Source organism: Labrus mixtus, chromosome 3 (assembly GCF_963584025.1).
Source record: "Labrus mixtus chromosome 3, fLabMix1.1, whole genome shotgun sequence".
Classification (NCBI taxonomy): Eukaryota; Metazoa; Chordata; class Actinopteri; order Labriformes; family Labridae; genus Labrus; species Labrus mixtus.
The window spans coordinates 8088924-8107629 of NC_083614.1; the positions used below are offsets into that span (position 1 = coordinate 8088924).

The 18706-nt window shown below is 40.6% G+C and overlaps 2 protein-coding genes across 3 annotated transcripts in view; both read right to left on the reverse strand.

Annotated features, from left to right (window-relative positions):
- Positions 1-15231, reverse strand: part of sned1 (sushi, nidogen and EGF-like domains 1) — a 34414-nt gene extending 19183 nt beyond the window's left edge. The window contains exons 1-7 of one of the 2 annotated variants that reach the window (XM_061030547.1): positions 14403-15231; positions 4042-4329; positions 2351-2491; positions 2055-2217; positions 1842-1967; positions 1485-1598; positions 69-182 (exon numbers count right to left, since the gene is read on the reverse strand). In XM_061030547.1, the coding sequence (XP_060886530.1) occupies positions 69-182; positions 1485-1598; positions 1842-1967; positions 2055-2217; positions 2351-2491; positions 4042-4329; positions 14403-14621 (1165 nt within the window). In that variant the 5' untranslated portion in view covers positions 14622-15231. The remainder of the gene's footprint in view (positions 1-68; positions 183-1484; positions 1599-1841; positions 1968-2054; positions 2218-2350; positions 2492-4041; positions 4330-14402) is intronic. The other variant, XM_061030546.1, reaches the window with a different exon arrangement.
- Positions 15232-15426: 195 nt separating this feature from the next.
- Positions 15427-18706, reverse strand: part of crocc2 (ciliary rootlet coiled-coil, rootletin family member 2) — a 40287-nt gene continuing 37007 nt past the window's right edge. Inside the window, exons 34-36 of the mRNA XM_061030558.1 lie at positions 18331-18462; positions 16583-16762; positions 15427-16458 (exon numbers count right to left, since the gene is read on the reverse strand). Of these exons, the coding sequence (XP_060886541.1) occupies positions 16375-16458; positions 16583-16762; positions 18331-18462 (396 nt within the window). The 3' untranslated portion in view covers positions 15427-16374. The remainder of the gene's footprint in view (positions 16459-16582; positions 16763-18330; positions 18463-18706) is intronic.

Genomic DNA, 18706 nt, shown 5'->3' on the forward strand with positions numbered 1-18706 from the left:
AGCAGAAAATATTTCCTCTGGAGGGAGATGCCTACTTTTCCCCAGAGTGAGAAACCCCCCCCGCTCACCTGTCTCACAGAGGACACCAGTGTAACCCGGTTCACACACACAGGTGAAGCCGCCGCTGCCTTGTATACACGATGCGTTGTTGAGGCACGGCCTGTCTCTGCACTCGTCAATGTCTGCAACACACACACACACAGACACAGACACTCACTCATAGAATATTTACTCAGCTGATTAATATATCCGCCACACTGCTCCCCTCACTCTGCAAGTATGTGCTGCTGGCTGTGAAAGGTATTAGAAGAGGTTTGAAACATCTCCACAGGCTGAACTGTGGGAATAGGCACAGAGAGGCTAGACCAAGAAACTCTAAAATACTCGTTTTTGAATTGGAAACTGCTTCATGAGGCACAAAATGATTCTGATTAATCAGAGTTTTTTCCAGGTCAGAAGTCTATTTGGAGCATAGGAAAATAAACGTGTTAATTTTAATACTTAGAACAACATGTTCACAGTAGTTTTTTTCTTTGCTATATTTAGAAAGATAGACATATTTGTGGCTTTTTGTACATGCTGTTTTAATTAAAGTCTTTCACACGTTTCATACTAACGTGGAATCTAAAAGAAAATATTGTAGAAAGAGTTCATTTAAAAAAACTTGTGGGTGCAACAGTTCTTAACATAAAACAATTCCCACTATTTCTATGACTATGACGACCTTTAGAGTTTGATGAAGGTCATTGCAAAGAAGACATGGACGGCAAAAAGTGTTTAACATCAGGTCCCATTTGAATATCCTGGTGTAGGCTTTATAAATGTTACAATTTACGATAAAGACAAGTGAAATAAAGCAATATTATTGATGTTTTTTTAAATATATTCTCTCGATATGTATGCAACACATTTAGTAAAAGTCATCTTATTTTTATCTTATTTCCTTTCTTTTTTAAATCATCCGTTTGTGACACACAGCCTCTTTCCTGTTTTTTTAATTTAGATCAAAGTATTGTAAACAAACCAATCAGCCATTAGTTTGTAAGGCTAGGTTACTCAGAGTTCATACAGCTGCATGTTAATGTGAATTTTAGTGGAATATTTATTTTAATTGGCGATGCATAAAATGAAGTGGGAATAAAGCCTTTTTCAGGATAAACAGGACATTTTGTATATTTTAAATGGGGGACATAAGGAAAGCATGCTAATTTCTCAGTTGGGTCAAACTTATTTCTGATTTTTTTTTCCTGTCATCTTGACTCCAGCAGTGACTACAGTGCCCCCAAAAGGGCATTTGCAGGCTAGAATGTTTTTCTCCATCAGATGTGCACAAAATAACAAGACTGAAGAGATTTAAATACTTAAGGAAGTGCTGAACCTGGTTTTGGTTTAAGAGAAGCTTATTTCAATACATTTTCAATCTAGGCACACAACTTCGTCATCACCAGCAACCACAGTTGTACAAAGCAGAGTGTCCTTTATACCTGTTTCACACTGACTCCCAGTGAACCCAGGAGGGCAGCGACACACGAAACCATTAATCTGGTCTTCACAAGTCCCTCCGTTCTGGCATGGACTCGAGGAACACTCGTCGACATCTACAGAGACGGGGAGAAACACAAAGGATGTAGTATGACTCTTTTAATTAGACATAAACAGCTGTCCAAGGTGAATTAGTTTGGAAACGTCTGAAGTAATACAGGTATTAAGAAAGTATCCAAGTGCCCTTTTGGCAGGTGATGTGGTTTTTTTCCTGGATGCCAGGTAGACAGGTTTCATTCAAAGAGTGCAGTGTGTGTCAAGCAATGACAGGGCAGGAAGCTGTGTCAAACATAACTCACCTATCTGGCACCGTCGCCCGGTGAAGCCAGCCAAGCAGGAGCAGGTGAAGGAGGGGTTACCTGTAATGCAATCATCAATGCACTGGCCTCCGTTCAGGCACGGCCTCAGGTGTTGGCACACGGATGCTGCAGAAAGAGGTCAACGTGTAACCAGAATCCTCAAATCAAGACAGCCAGGAGGAAGCAATTAAACGTCTTTGAAGCAGGACTAACCTGAGTTATTGCAGCCACCCACTTCCACATTGGCATCATCTATTCGGAAGACCCATTTGCCAGGATAGCCCACGTTGGTGGTCCCTTCGACGTTCACCACATCAGCCGTGCGAGAGCCAGGGATGTTGAAATAGCGCTTGCCATCACCGGCATTAAAACCTGCCTGGTAACAAAGAGGAACAAAGAGGAACACATCACAAAAGATGGCTGAATGAGAGTTGAAGAATGTCTTCAAAGATAGGAGACTGTGAGTACGTTTTAATAAAATAAACATAACAACCATCAAGTGATCTTACCTGTGCTGCAATCCCTCCCAGCCCTGCCAGGTTTCCTCCACTGCTGGCATGCATGCCTGTAGTCCAAGTGATGTTATTGTACTGGAATATAGTGAAGGAAAGCTCGCCGTCTGTAATAAGCACCACTTGGAAAGTATTCACCTGCATAAAGGGGGACACGCTCGGTTAGAACAATTCCTGATTTCCATGTACTCTGGTAATAATGCATGCATCTGAAAGACTCCTGATTAATGGTGCAGATTCCTAAATCTCATCGGGTCTGCAGACTCAATAGACTAACTTGGACCTGTCTTTGAGGCAGCTGGAAGATAAAGTAATTATCATTAAAATGAAACAATAGCTTTGCTTCCTACGCTCATATTAAACTCTAATTTCAACCAGCAACTACAAGGAGATTGTCTGCCACTTCTAGATGATCTAGGCCAGTGGTTTCCAGTAGTTGATCTCTATTAGATGAGAAGTAGTACCGTCTCATCAACACTACCACTCGTTTCAATGTGGACGTAAAGAAAAACTCACAGATTATATTTCAGAAGTGATGTCACTGTGATGTTTTTGGATTACTGTTTTGAAGACTCAAATGCTGCATTTAGAACTTCGTAATCATGTTTTTTAAATTATTATTATTTCGAGCCTAAATTGGGGGTATTTGGACAAAAGGATGAATACTAACTGTTAACGACTGGGCGGATATCCAGTCTCCTTTAAAGCTTCTGAGAGGTGATTTTACTGCCTAAAGCATACTGAATATTTTGATGCTTTCAATGACCCACAAGAGAAACGAATACCATCAGGAAGCAGATGTATGATGCAGATGTAGAGTACTTCTATGAAGTAGTAAACTGCTGCAGTGAGGTACGAGTAAGACAGATTGACTAACAACATGCTGCACAAACAGCTTTGTTTTTTTAGTTTTTTTTTTCCATTTCCATTTCACATTTTTCGGTTTTAAAACAGTGGTGCAGTTTTTTAAGAAAACAGAAACTAGACATTGAGACCAAAGAATAATCCAAAAATTTAAATATTTTTAAATGTAAAACTCAAGTGAGAAAGTTATTTTCTCATAGACTTATGTAACATAAAATAAACATTTTTACATTCAGTGAAACTCCCCCTACTGGCCATTAAAGAGAATGCAAGTTTAATCATTTGCTTTACTTTACTTACAGTTAAGGAGTCAGGGGCTGGATCCTTAACTATCATACTTTACATTTTACTTACTATTTCACCTCCAATAATATGAGGTAAACATTTTTTAACTGTTTTCCCATTATGTATGATTTTAAATCCTCCCCTAGCTAGCATTTGAAATCCATTAACCAATAATTCCATCAAACTGTTTGCCTTTAATTAAGTAACTCTTTGGTTTTCATGCACTCTCAGTGGCAACATGTGGCGTCAATAACTCAGCTTGTGGGAGATAAGGTAATGTTACTTACTGAATGTTAGATCACTGCCAATTAACTAAAATTCAATATTAAATTTGACCTTTCCTACCTTAACACAAATGTATGTAATCTTTTGAGTCATATCATAATTTAACCCCAGGAATATGCACAAGCACCTTCTGGGGTGGAAGTGGGAATAATCGATCTAGGACACTTAAAACTTCAACGAAGAATCATGAAAGAACCACCACTGTAAGAAATAACTACACAGCAATAGGAGAGCAGTGAAGTGTGAGTTTATACCGGTGTGTTTGAGTTGCCTCCAAAGAATGTGACTTGATGCCATGTAGAGATGAGGACCCATGTTGCATTGAAGTTTGGGAACTCTGAGAAGTACGTCTTGACTTCACCTGAAGCCCTCCTCAGGATGGTGGGCTCGTGGCTCTCTCTGTAGAAGACTCTCCCTGCTCTCCGGTTGTCCACATCAGCCCAGAATGGTGCCACAACCCTCCTGTCCCCGGCAATTGGGAAGGCCACCGGTGTGAACTGAGACACCTCCCTCAGGAAAGACACCAGGCCATTGTTGTTAACCTGAGGAGAACAGAGTTGGAAATATAAGATTCATGAAACCGTCATGTTTTTTAGTAGCCTCTGTGTCTTGTTTGTAGGAAGAGGCGGGGTTAGAGTGGAAGTGCTGAGAAGACGAGGAGAAGGTGGACAAACAGAAGTAGCCCTAACCTCGCAGGGCAAACAGCAGCATGGGGCAGTGGACGCTCCCATAACGGATGTTTGCACTTCCTATGTAGCAAACAGACGCTACATTTATTCCATGAAATGACAGCAGCTGAGAAAACCGGGTTTCTGCTGCTCATGCACCTGCAAAGTCATCACACCAGGAAGAACACTCACAGGTTTTAAATCCACAGACGTCTGCCAACAGCAAAGTAACCAAATAAATGAACCCACCCTACCCTCGTCCACATAGCCCCTCTGTGAGAAAAGCTCAGTCAGCACTGCAGCTATGGAGTCTTGCATGGTGAAATGTCTACTTCAAATACTTTTAACCTTTAAAAAGGTAGTGTTAGGGTGCCAGTGGCCTAGTGGTTTGTGAATGCACCCCATGTACAGAGGCTATAGTCCTCCAAGCGAGGGGTCGGGTTCAAGTCCGACCTTTGGCTCCTTTCTCGCATGTCATTCAAAACTCTCTCTCTTCCTGATTTCTGACTCTATCCACTGTCCTGTCTCTACAATAAAGGCTTAAAAAGCCCCAAAATAAAACTAAAAAAAAGTAGTGTAGGAGTATTTTCAAAGTATTTAGTCAATTGAATGTACATAAGGCTTTATTTAAAGGTAAAGAGTTGATGGTCTCTGTTTGATATATTTCAAAATGAACATCTTTGAGCTGCTGCCAAAATGAATATGCAGATTAAAGACAATCGTGACGAGTTTCTCGAAACATTTACAGATGGAGCAATTTATTTATAGTTTAAAATAACTGATACAATGTTTTTAGTTGCACTCATTTGAGGACAGGGTAGTAGTATGGATACATAATACTGGCATATTTACTGCTTACATGGTTCCTTAAAATTTGATGAAAATCTTTTTTACACACACAAGCGTAAGCAAAACATCCACTCCGGCTCTTTTAGCTCTGTTTGGGTCAGTCTTGTTGTACTTTTTAAACATTGATTATTGTGAACTCAAAGCTTCTCTGCTAACAACAGCTGCCTGTTTCAGCAGAGGACTGGGTCAAAGGTTTTGAGCCTGCACAAAAAATCTCACGTTAATGGACCATAAAACCCATTGAGCCTAAGGAGGCTAAAAGACTCTCTGAAGTTAAAGAGGTGCATCGTTGATATTTCTGTGGTCGTACAAATATAAACAGAGGAAGTTGGGTTTCCATGGCTGTCATAGGTCTGTAACAATACCATCCAGTTATTTCCTTGGATATAAGTGAGGCAGAGCATATTCATGTGTTCTGAGGAAGTGAATTGGACATATCTCTGGTTTGATACTTGCAAAATCTAGTTAATTTTTCCCAAAAAGAACTTTCATTACCGTAACTGTAAAATTTTAACTTTTATTTTTTTATAACCCAAAATAGATTTTTTTAAAGTACAAAAAAAGACAATTAGTGTCACCATTTTTAGGTTTTCAGTTTAATAGTTACAATTTCCAAATCAAGAAATGTTCTTTTTCATTGCTTTTGATTTTTTTTCACTGTTTACAAACTTGAGTTCAGTTTTCCACTTGTTGTTTTCACAGTTGCCTAAGTCATTTAAAAGTGTGACCGATGGCCTGATACTACATAAAGGACATTGCAGGAAATGTACAGATTGTTAAGAAGAAAAAAAAGCTCAGGCGTCCAGTTTGGGGGAAGGTTGGTGGTCATTTAGGAAAACATGTTATGCAGAAATACATAAATAAGCCTTAAATAGCAGTAAGCAATGTGGCTAATGGTCATTTAAATGATAGACTGCAAACATACATTTTTTTTAGTGTAAACATGTCAGGTGAGAGTCCTTTTATTGGATTTTAGCTGACCAAGCACTGCACTAAATATTGAGCACAATAAGAAACAAGCAGCAAAACTTTGGAGGACAGGAAACTTCTCCAGGCTGCAAGGTTGAATCCCAATGAAAGGCCTTCATTCATCCATTCATGCATCATGTCTGCATATTATCAATAAGGGCAGATTCTTCTTCTCACCATAGCACCTATCCTGTTTCACCTGAACGCTTGCGAGAACTTTGCTCCTCTGCATTTCGAAGCCGTGTGCCGTGTGACAGTGACAAAGCAACGTCAGATGGCTCAGCTTTGCTCCCTGCATGTATGAAAACCATAATTTGAAGGACTTTGCTGTAAAAACAGCCGAGGAAGTTTTGTTTGGCACGGCACAGGAGCTCAGTTAATTGCCCGACCACAGTCTTCCCCTCTGCATCAGCGTGATGTGGTGAGAACGTGGCTGATGTGGGGAAAAAGAGGAGCGACTGCAGGGGCTGGGCTCGGGGGTCAGCCAGAGCGCCATTGGATACCAGGAGAAAAACAAGAGAGAGGGCACAGAGCCGCACGAACGGAGGGATGTACATGAACTACCAACCTCCCACACCCACATACCCACTAATGAGAGACCTGTGGTGGCAGCGGTCTGGAAGTCTCCCATCTTACAGCAAAATTAGTGTAGGAAATCATGCTGAACACTAAATAGAGTTTATAGCCTAATACTGGAATATGTTCAATCACCCAATCCAATCTCTTGTAGCATCTGGAACAGTTTAAACAAGTGTATTTCCTACTTGTTAAGATTTTTTAGGGGACCACTTTGACATAGCAATGACCTAAGAGGAATTTAAACTGAACTTGGGACCTTTTTCTTTGCTTCACATGGCATACTTTTCCTCTTCTCATGGATTCCAACCCGGCTATAACCAGTACAGACTTCCAGTGAAGGGTGCTTATGCATCACACTTATGTGAGAGAGTGAATGGGTTCAGAGCTGCCTTGTGTTATGCTGTGTAACATGACCAAGGTCAGACTCACAGGGGGAGAGGTGCGATCAGTCAACCTTGTAAGAAGCATCTTGCTCTCCATATTTCTTTCTCTAACTCTCACTGGTGCCACTCCGCTCTAAAACTCCCTTGTTATTTTTTGGGGAATTCTTCGCCGGATATATCCAAGATTTTGCTTGGGTGGTTTTTCTTTAGAGCCAAGCAATTTATGGACTAAAATAAACTTTCATCTGGCTTAAGTCAAGCCAAAGCAAACCCGTGAATGAAAAGGTGCCCATGGATCGACTCAGGAAAACATTAGTTTTCCTTGTCAAAAACTGAGGTTTCACAGTTACAAGCTTGTTCAAATGATTTGACGAGGCCAAAGGAAGTGACTAAAGTCCGTGCACCCGGTCTGTTTCTTTAGCCCCGGCTCACCTTCAGCTACAAACAGTTTAGATTAAAGTTATAAATCTAATTTTGAACAGAGTGGAGGGACTCTGATACAACTTCTTTGGTACAAGTGATGTGGAAGTTAGTGAAGGTGGAAAAAGATGTTTAAATGAATCATAAACACAATCCCTACTGCATTAGTGGTCAGTTTAAAATATCCTCCTTTTACTTTTAAAATGATGCACTTTAACCGCTGCTATCTGCAACTAGAAGTGCAGGTAGCAGCAGTTATGTCCCAACTGCTACTAGCATTTTAAACAACTCAATGTGATGTTTATTTATGATATTTATTCATTGCCTCTTCCCTCTTAATCAATAAAGTTTTTTCTGATGTATCCCACATTTATTTTATTTTCGTCTATAGTTTGTACGATGGTGTGGTGCTGCAGGCTGCAAAGCAAATTGCATCTCGGGGATAATAAAGAAATCCTTGATCCTTAAAGGAGTTTCTTCTGGAACATACATATATGTACCCCAACACTGAAACATGGGGTTGTTGTGATTATATTTGGATATAGTATTTAAATAAAGTTTTAGGCTGAAAGAGCTTTTAACAAATGTGATACAGTGGGAATTTGGGAACTATATATGTATTGTCTTACTTGCAAATCGAATTCTTTAGCTGACTTCCTCTCTTTCGGCACTGTGAGCACAACAAGTGACCAGTTGGAGACTCTAGAAAAGTGCTTCACTCGGCCAATAGTGTTCAATAAAAGAGCTCTTGTCCTGTCGTACTTTGTTGTAATGGGCTATGAAAGTAGAAAGCTGTTTGAGTCCCATGTTAAACCAATAGTCCTTACAGTATTTCAACCCATAGCATGATCATTTTCTAATCCTATCCATGGTTGGTTTTGTACCTAAACCCAACCAAGGACAGGGAAAAACCTGAAAATTGTACAGATTTGTTGGGTTTAGGCACCATATTTAGATTCTTAGGTTTACCTGGGTTAAAATAACAAGGCAACATGGACTATTATACAGGACACAGAGAGCAGTATCCGGTATTCTTGGGTGAGAAAATGTTATAGTTAGATAAAGCAAATTTTGAGGCTACAAAACTAGCCAGCCCATCATATCAAAGTCAGTCAGTATAAGGTAGAAGTCTTTGGGGAAAAGTTAGGGGTCCAAGAATCAGTCTGAAACCGAGTGGCAACCTCCAGTGATTGATACTGAAGCCAATGTGGAAGTGTAAAAAACTGCAGTTTCTTGAGTGTCCACTTGAGGCTTTCTAAAAAGGCCATGGAAACCCAACAAGTCCCACGTCAAAAAGGGAATTTTTTTGGCAGAAACTAAAATGTTTACAACCTAGTTTAAAGAGCCCATATTATCCCCTTTTTGGGGTTCGTATATTTAATCTATGTACCTACTAAAGTATGTTTACAATAGATAAAGTTCGAAAAAAGTGTCTGTTTTCATGTACTGCCGCTCCATGCACTGGCACATCTATGTGCAAAAATTCAAAGTCCGCGGAAACGCGGCTTCTCCTACGTCCTCCTGTTATCTGTAGCATTAGCCACATGTAACGCTCGGTTCTAGCCCCCCTCGATAAAAAATTGTCAGTCCGACGTCATTGTCAGTGTGAGATCACTGATCTAAGCTCATTGGCTCGTTGTGGCAAGCCCTGCAGCTCGTGTTGAAATTTCCGAGACGCGTGCTGAGCAACTGACCAATAACGACAGAGCGGATCGGCAGACCAATCAGAGCAGACTTGGCCCACGTGGGGTCTAACAGTGTGGGCTCAACAGAGTGCAGCTGACGGACTCAGAGCGGAGAGGGAGCAAGGAGGAGCAGTACATGAAAACAGACACTTTTTTCCGACTTTATCTATTGTCAACATACAAAAGTAGGAACATAGATTAAATATACGAACCCCAAAAAGGGCATAATATGGACTCTTTAAAGCTATGAGTTGTGCAAAATGAGGGCATAATAATAAGGGGTGGGCAGATTTTACCTACACGTCGGTGCAATGTAGCTGTTTGCCACAAGGCCAGGCTTTACTTTAGCTAGTTCTTGTTACTGAAACTGTTGGTTATGTGTGTGGTGTTTTTCATCATTTGGAATATGCTAGCTAGATGACGCTAGATGGGAGAGTTTCAGCAAAGAAGATTTATTCAGCCCCCCTTAACTTTGTCTCTTTGCCTGTGTCTCAATTAGACATTGTTTGGCTTTGGCCTCTTCATAAACGATTGTGTGACATCACTGAGACTACTTTTATTTTTATACAGTCTGTGCCTGGAATGCATCACATGGTAAACAATAAGCTTAATATTGGATGGAGAGGCATTAGAGGGGAATACATCCTCCCTAAAATAAATCAAAGAGTGTTATTTCTATAGCCTGATCGGTCCTTTACTTTATGACTTAAAGGCTTTTTTTTAAACTTTTTTAAGTATGTGCAGATCAATCTTGTCCATGGTGGACAAAACTGCTTCTAATATCACTCAGTCACATCGCTCATCCAACACATGCGTCTAAAAAAATCTCCCATTCAGAGAACAAAGAGTAAAAGTTGATGCACACATCTTTGGGCCATACATAGTGGTGAGTGAGAGTGAGTGAATGAAATTGCACAAGTGTTGAAGCTCTTCAGAGGAGCAGATGAGCACTAGCAGATGTGCAATCTGTAAAGGGTGCAGTTATTGCAGCACGTTCTTGGCAGGACCCTCTAAAAATTTAAGTTTATGTCTAATTATAGAAAAATGTCAGATTATTCTGTAAATTTTAATTCTATGAATGACATGTTTCACAATATGAAGTACGAGAAAAGCTCGAGTTTTCCACTCTATGAAGTTGTGTATCTTCAATGAATGCCTTTGATCATAACTGACTATCCTCACATCTGCTGTAAACTTGTTTTCTTTCCTCCCTGACCTTGGATATCCTCCTTCTTGATCTTTCTACACTGGCCATCGGAACGAGTAGTTAATCCGTGAACTGCATTGTTTGGAAGCCCCTAAGATGCTCTGCAGATACATCTGTGTTCTGTTAAAGTGATTGGTCATTTCTCAGATAAAGCAGCTGGACAGTTCCAGGGGGAAGACCCCTGCCATGTTATCTGAGGCGTAGGAGGAGGGGAGGGGGGACGGGGGTGGGGCTGGAGAAGAGGGGAGGGGGGGAGGAAGAGAGATCCCAGCAACGTGTGAGAACTCCCAGACACAAACCATAACAGAGGGACGGCTTGGTTACCAGGAGGCAGAAGTGGGACGAGCGTCGGACCTCGTAATGGGGACATGTTTGTAAAGGGATTCTTCAGTTAATGTTGATGAGACATCGGGGAGCTCTGCGGCCAAGTGTAACATAACTGTGACTCTATGATGTCTTTGTTGGTAACAACAGCTAAAAATATGATGTTATTCGCTATGTGTAGGGACAGAGACTGATAGTTAATTGTTTTAAGCGATCGACTCTGAGGGGTTTCAATAAAAAAAAAAAAAATAATAATAATAATAATAAAAAATACTCACTGCAGCTTCGTTAAATACAAGAGCTTGATCTGGTATCCACACCTTCAGTTTATGACGATCAAGGGAGCACTTTAGTGTCCGCTTGACTCATGCACGACTCTGCATTTAAATAAGCTACAATGAAAATGCAACATCCAGTAGGATGTAGTAAGTATTTTACAGCGTTCTTATGTCCCTTAATTAGTTTTGTGTGTTGTATAATGTGGATTTTTTTTATTCACTATCAGCACTTTTCTTTACAAATAAATTGGATTGGATTGTTTCTTGAAAAACAGCAGTCAAGTCAGCAATCGTTATGAAGCAACTCCAGGAAACATGTCCTCAGAATATAAAAACTTTAAAAAACAATGGAGCACCGGACAGCCTAGCGGTTATGTTACACACCCCTTGTACGGAGGCTATAGGTCTCATTGCAGAGGCCGGAAACCCAACTTTGCCCTTTGCTGCATGCCACCCCCTACTCTCTCTTTCAACATTTCCTTTGTGCGTTTTGTTTAAACCCCAACCATCAGATAGCTGTGTTTTCATCCATCTACGTTCCTTAAATATTTGAATATATCGGCGTATTGATTTAAATCTCTTGTATCATAATATGTAACAGATGACCAGATTCTTGCCGACACTCAGCCGTAACATGTTCTGCTGAACTGTATCAGTGATGATAATAACAGCAATTATAAAAACATCTATAGTCAGTTTGTACCTACAGCTTCTATGTAACCCCATCTTGAAGGAACAGCAGAAGGTATTTATGCAGATTAATCCCCTTAGCACTCAGGGGCATGTTAACTGTTCAAAGCGTCTCTCTGGTGGCAAACATCCCCATGTGGCCTGCACACTCCACAGCACATGTTTAATGGATTCAGGTAAGGCACTTAAAATGAGCGTGACTATAATTTCAAGTGTCTGTCACAATGTGTTATGCCTTTGCGTGAGTACTGGATTACAGCCCAGTGAGATGCAGAGGGAGCAACAGGGTATCACATCACAACTAAACACGGCAGAATGTGGACAGCTCTGATTTTTATCTCTATTAGATGAGAATTAAACCTCAGATCAACATGCCAAGCAGCCATTGACTTGTCTAATCTTGTTTAATTTGACTATTGTGTTTCAGGAATTATTACAGGAGAAGTGATGCACTGGAATTCCTTACAGACTTGGATGAAACCTGGTCTCTTTACACTGGATACCTGTTGCTTTGAGAATTTAAATTTAAATTTAAAAATAATACTTATTACTTAAGAAGCCCCAAGTGACAAACTTTATAATGTCCTTCTTTATGTCCCTTCTCCCACCCTTAGATCCTCAAATGCATCCAACCATGTAGTTCCATGGTTCAAACTGATACACAAAGGTGACAGAGACTTTGCAGTCAGGGCGTCGTTTACTTTGAAGTAACGAAAGGGATCAGGGATGCAAACTTTGAGCTCCATCAAGTTCGATGGATGACTAAAAATCCACTTTGTTAAAGTTCATTTTGAGGGAATATATTTATGTTTAATGACGCTTCAGGGCCTTTTTTTAAACTTTTTTTTTTAATCATCCATAATGTATTTATTTTTAGTGACTTTAACTTTTTTTAAAGTTTCCTCTCAATCAGACTGTTAAAAAAAAAGAATGGACAACATGACAGCCCCTCAAAAGTGAAGCCAAAACATCTGGAGCTCCCCCTACTGACTGGCTGCAGTAAATCTCATAAGCTCCGCCTCCTCCATGTTGACAGATGGGACATGGTCAAACTATTAAATATTCAAAATATATGCCAAATACATTTCCTCAAACATGGTTTCTGTCACAATTTGTCCTTTTGGTACTGATTTATGCCGGATTAACTTTTCTGACTCCTTTGACAAATGCAGTGAGAAACAGTGAGAGGTAACATAACAAACACTAACACAAGAGTCATTGAACATTACATAACTGTGAGTGCCAGCTTCAAACCACACAAGAATCTGTTCTAGTGTAGACTGCACCGACCTGAGTTTTTAAAACTGTTTTATCAGTAAGTTAAATGTGTGTAAGGGTTAGCTGAGGGGGTTGGACATCAATACCCCACCAGCTGATCTCTACTGCAAAGACTGGCTGCATATGTCACCTGCACAATATGTCAGCCCCCCGTTGTTGGGGGTATTTTGGCTTCATTTGTCCACCTTAATATACAGTAAATGTTTGTAAAGCAGTTTATAACTGTGTTCTTGAAGATGCCATATAAATAAAGTTTATTTTATTTCTAGAAACAATACAGAACAACCACAGTTGTGAGGTCATAAAGACACATCTCTGACACACTGCACTTAAAAATACTGTGTCAATGAGACTATGCACTGTGCATGGATTCAAAAGAGTCTGACTGACCTCACCAACATAGCACAGATGCTTATATTAGAAAGACCACCTCTGACCTTGCCCATTGTTGCCATGGTTCCTCAGCCTCCCCTGCCCTGCCCTGTGGTTGAACAGGGAGGAGAAAGGCGAGGCTTTGAGCAAATGGGGAAGGAGGAGGGGATTCAGGGAGAGTGAATGCGGATGCATAACCACAACAGGTGGTGTTGATTTAAGGGAGTTCTGCCTTTCCATGCGCTGGAACGGAACCCAATACATGACAAAGGCAGATCAAAGTGTGTTTCACCGTGCTGCGCGAAAATCCTCGTCAAACCATGCTGCTCCCTCCCATGAGCACTGTTTCTCTTTCTCACTCTCCAGAGAGGAGATTTCAACCCCGCTCTCTCTAAAAGAGAACCGCTCACAGATGATCTGCGGCAACAGTAAGAACACAAACTGTCATTTCCTTTAACAGCTTATTGTAGACTGATTAGAACAAGGCTTTTCACTCTTCTGCTAATAGTTTCTTTCTTGTACTTGAGAGTTCCTCAGAGTGCAAGGAGGGCAGATGTAAAGTGAGGAAAATGTCATCCAGGATTATAATTCCACCCGTAGGGGACAACATGATATTCTACAAATGAGGCTACACACCAGAGCCTGTGAGTGCACATAAACATATACAAACTCTCACTGGGCACTTCAATGTAGTATCTGGATGTGGGCCAAATTTCATCTCCCTGAGGCTCTTATACAATCCACACCATGTCAGTTTCAATTGCCAACTGCCAAGTGCATGCACACACATACACGCTGACATATAGAGACATAAACACACACACACACACACACACACACACACACACACACACACACACACACACACACACACACACACACATCAGTAAAAAAATCACTGCTCTGTACTCACATAGAGTCCTGTGTGCCTGTCACCAAAGAAGGGGAAAGCAACAGAGATCTCCACCAGTCTGGAGCCTCCGTCGTCCTGAGCAATGGTCTGGGAGTCCCCCTCGTCCTGGCCAAAGGGGTAGAAGTCCTCCAGGGGCACAGCGGGTTCCACCCCAGGCAGCAGGTCCAGGGAGAGCAGGGTGCAGAAGCAGGACAGCAGGACTCGCAGCACCAACACCATGGCCTCAGCCAGCCAGGGATGGAGCTGACAGCAGGCACTGCGGATGGGGAGGGAGGAGCACACACACCTGAGGCAACAAGAGCAGAGCAGAACAAGACAAGACCGTACGTTCCTCCTCTCAACCACAGCAGTGTGAATCCTCCCCTGACTCTGCTCTCTGGCTCTGCCTCTTTCTCTCCTCACTCACTTGTCCTTCAGGAGTGAACTGGTCTTCTTGTGTGAGACAGGGGAATACTGTAGATTCCTTGCATTCTGCTTGCTGCTGGGTACTGCATGAGAGCTACACTCCCGTCTCACTGAAATGAAACGAGGGAAGGAATGAAAGAGGGGGAGCAGCGTGATTCAGCTGAGATGTTTTTTTTTTTTTTTTTTTTAACAATCCAGCGATTTGGTCCCTGATGGTCAGCTTAGAAATATCCTCAATAAAAGCTCTATTCTGCCTGCCAAAGGAGTTCTTTCAGTTTTGGCCCCACCTCCCCCACAGGGATTCACTACCTTGCATAATTAGCTGCTTCCAGCCAATAGCTGTAAAGAGGCCGGTAACTGGATAACCACTGGGCGGAACTATGATAATCAAAGGGCTGCTTTAAAGAAACTCTGACAAGATTTTCCCTTTTCAGTGAAACTCCTACTATGTACAGTTGAGGCATGCAAGGTTACACAGTGAGAAGACATGCATGAGCACTGTTGTCAGAATATGACACCATTTACAGTAAGCATGGAGCTGAAATGTAAGAAAGGTTTTCGATTGATTTTAAAGATACTTACACAGTAGATGCATGTGTGGCTGGATACACATTAGCACAGGACGGTAACAACATATTTCTGGGTTTTATAAGCCACAAAGAAATAAAAAAGACCACATGTTAACTTGAGATTTTAGGTCTGGTAATCTTTGGTCCCCACAGACTTCAAGGCTGCAAACATCTGAAAGAAAACACTGAAGACAGCTCAGGCAACAGAGAGCGAAGGTCATTCTCTCACCCACAACACTAAATCCACAAAGGCTTTTAATGGTGTGAACCAAACGCCAGAACTTGCATGCCATGAAAGGGCTGTGCTGTCCTTTGCAAAGATCACAGGAGACCTTTTTTTCCATAACAAAGATGTGTTTCCAGAAGAAACATCATTAATAAACTTAATTGTCAAAGACAACTGTATGATCGTGCTCTGATACACCCAGTTTATTAAAAACAATCACAGCTTTAACAAATCAAATCCAAGACATAATAAAATTAATTAGCTCATTATAAAAGTTGTTTATGGCACCATAAAAAAAACTAATAAATCACATTACAAAGGAAATCTGTGAACCATTATTGTAAATATTTGGATACATATTCTCATTAGGACAAACAAACAGTGATTATGACAGAAAGAAATTGGTAAATGATCAGTTTGACAAATTGAAAATTATAAGATTAGAATAAAGCACCAACCAAGGAAACCATTCATCATATTGTTCCGCAAAAAAATGACGCAGCATAAACAGACTTAGACAGCCAGAGGAAATCCTTAAAACAATTTGGCACATCTAGTCTACTTATACACAAAACACTCTTTGTTTGTTGTTGTTGAGTTTTCCTGCAGATTAATTTAATCCGGCGTGCACATGTGCACGGGTGGGAGCAGACGCCTCAGGAGTGTGTTTGTGCGGACGTAGCTTGTAACTTAATGTTGTTGGGAAGCTGCCAGAGGAGCAGTGAATGAGGCAGACAGAGGTGCTACATACTTCACTGCAGGGTCTCTGCTTCTAAACACCAGGCTGTAGCATCTGATTGAAATAAGTCCGCCGTCTGCTCGTCTCCTGATCCAACTGCTCCTTCAGCGTCAGCAACTTTGAAAAAACCAGGGATAAGAAAATGACTTCAAAGACAGAAAGACAAATATATAATACATATGAATTTGTAGTTTAAAAGAAAAACTTTCCAAATTAATTCCCAATAGTTAGAATAAAATACCTGTTCCTCCAGGCATCTGACCCTCTGGCGATGAGCCCTCTCTCTGGTCTCTAAAGCCTGCTCAGCTTGAAGCTGACTGTCTCTCAGACGCTCTGTCTCTGAATCGAGCTCCTGGTGATGGCGGGCAGTCACCTCAAGAAGGCGCTGTGCATGAGAGTGCTCAAACTGGGAGATTTGGGCCTGAAGACAGTTCATGTAAGTTTAAATAATTAAGCAAGTATAAAAGTCAGGATTTTTATTTTAGTCTTTGTCTGTTGCCACAGTCTGTTATTTTTTAACAGAAGGGGGACTCAGAAGCTCTTTGACCCTGGGCTTGGGTACACTGACCCCTGGCACATCCAGTTTTCAAACTAAAAAATACATTTAGGTGCATGGTAGAAAACTGAATTGAACTGAAACAGTAGCTGTTTCCCATTCAGAATCATGACTAACATGTTCTGTTGATTTAATGTAACAGGGCAGTGCAGTGAGAACTGGCTAAGAATCATAGAAATGATTGCATGAACCTTCTGCCATCACTGAAGGCAACAACACTTAGTTAAGTCAGAGAGGGTCTAAAAACAGAAAAAATCCCTCAATAAAAAATAAGCTACAGGAATGTTTGGCCTTACTGGTTTGAAACATGTATATTCCCTATGAAACTGAACTGAGAGATTATCTGCCGTGTCGTATATCCAACTGAAACAGGATAGGACCAATCACAAAATAGAAGGCGGGACAAAGCGTTGAGATGAATGTGATTGGATCGTTAGCTTTGACGAAGCTTTCTAAGTGGTTGAAAAATGAGTTAAGGTTGAGTCATCAGACATTTGAAATGTTTTACAGGAAGAGAAAATAAGGTTATTTGGATGTAAAATACTTAATTAATGTTTAATTGAATTATATTTGACAGATAATGGTAAATGAACATTTAACACAGCAACGCTGGATTTAAACCGGTCAATTTTATTTTTCATTTCATCTGGACTTTGAGACATTATACACAGTTAAAAAACATACTTTGTTAAAAAAAATATATATATATATATACATATATATATATATATTTGTCTAATGATGTCATCTCTCAATCACTGGCTGTCTGATGCATCTTTATGTAGTGTTTGATATTTTAAGTTTTTGCAATTAGTTTTGCATTTTTCTTCAGTATGAACTCATTGACTCTGATAATTCATTGAGTTACTGTTGCGCTTTGGTTTGAGTTTTAGAATCGCATGAAACATATCTCCAATTCAACTAACAAAAAACTAAAACAAAATTACTTTCTGCATACAAATATGAAATTTACAGGCCAGAGTGTAAACTAATTCATGAAATTTGCAACATTGGTGCTTCGAAAAATCGGCATTACGTCATCCATACTATCCCCTGTATACTGAATCTTTCTTGTGTTTCTTTTTATGACAAAAAAAAACATGTGAGTATTAAGTGCCTGTTTTTCCTATATAACTGTATGATTCCTGATCCAGAGCTCTTTGTGGGTGCTGGATGTGTTTTTCAAATGTAAATCTACATTCATCTGCACATATAAATAGGTTGACTTATTAACATGTCACTTGAATGGCTTTGAAAAATAGCAGTTGATTGTTCTGTAAACTCAAGTATAGTATTAAGGTATTTCAAAAGTGACAGCTATCACCATTTGTTCATTTAAATGTTTGATTTGAATTTGCCTATTTCTAATAATTCCTCCTGTCCAGCAGTGTGACCCCAGCCCTGTCCCTGTCCATATTCCAGCAGCCTCTCACCTGCACAGTCTGCACCTCTTCATGTTTTTCAGCCAGCTGCTGCTCCAGACTTCGGACCCTCTGTCCCAACAGCTCCTTCTCCCTGGCTGCAGAGGCCTCCCCCTCCTCCCTCCTTAGCCTCTCCATCTCCACCTGACAACAACACGAGGGTGACATAATGTGAACGACTTTACCATGATCGTTCTGCACTCATGTGCCTTCCTGTAATGCGTGTAGCAGAAGCCAAGCACAGAGCCCCGTGGTTCTCACAGTCCACCTACATGTTTCCATCTCTTTGAGATCACCCTGTCCAATGTGTGACAAAGGAGATGAATATTAGGGAAATGAAAACAAACTATATCACAAAAATAAATGAATAATAAATCTGATCTCCTCC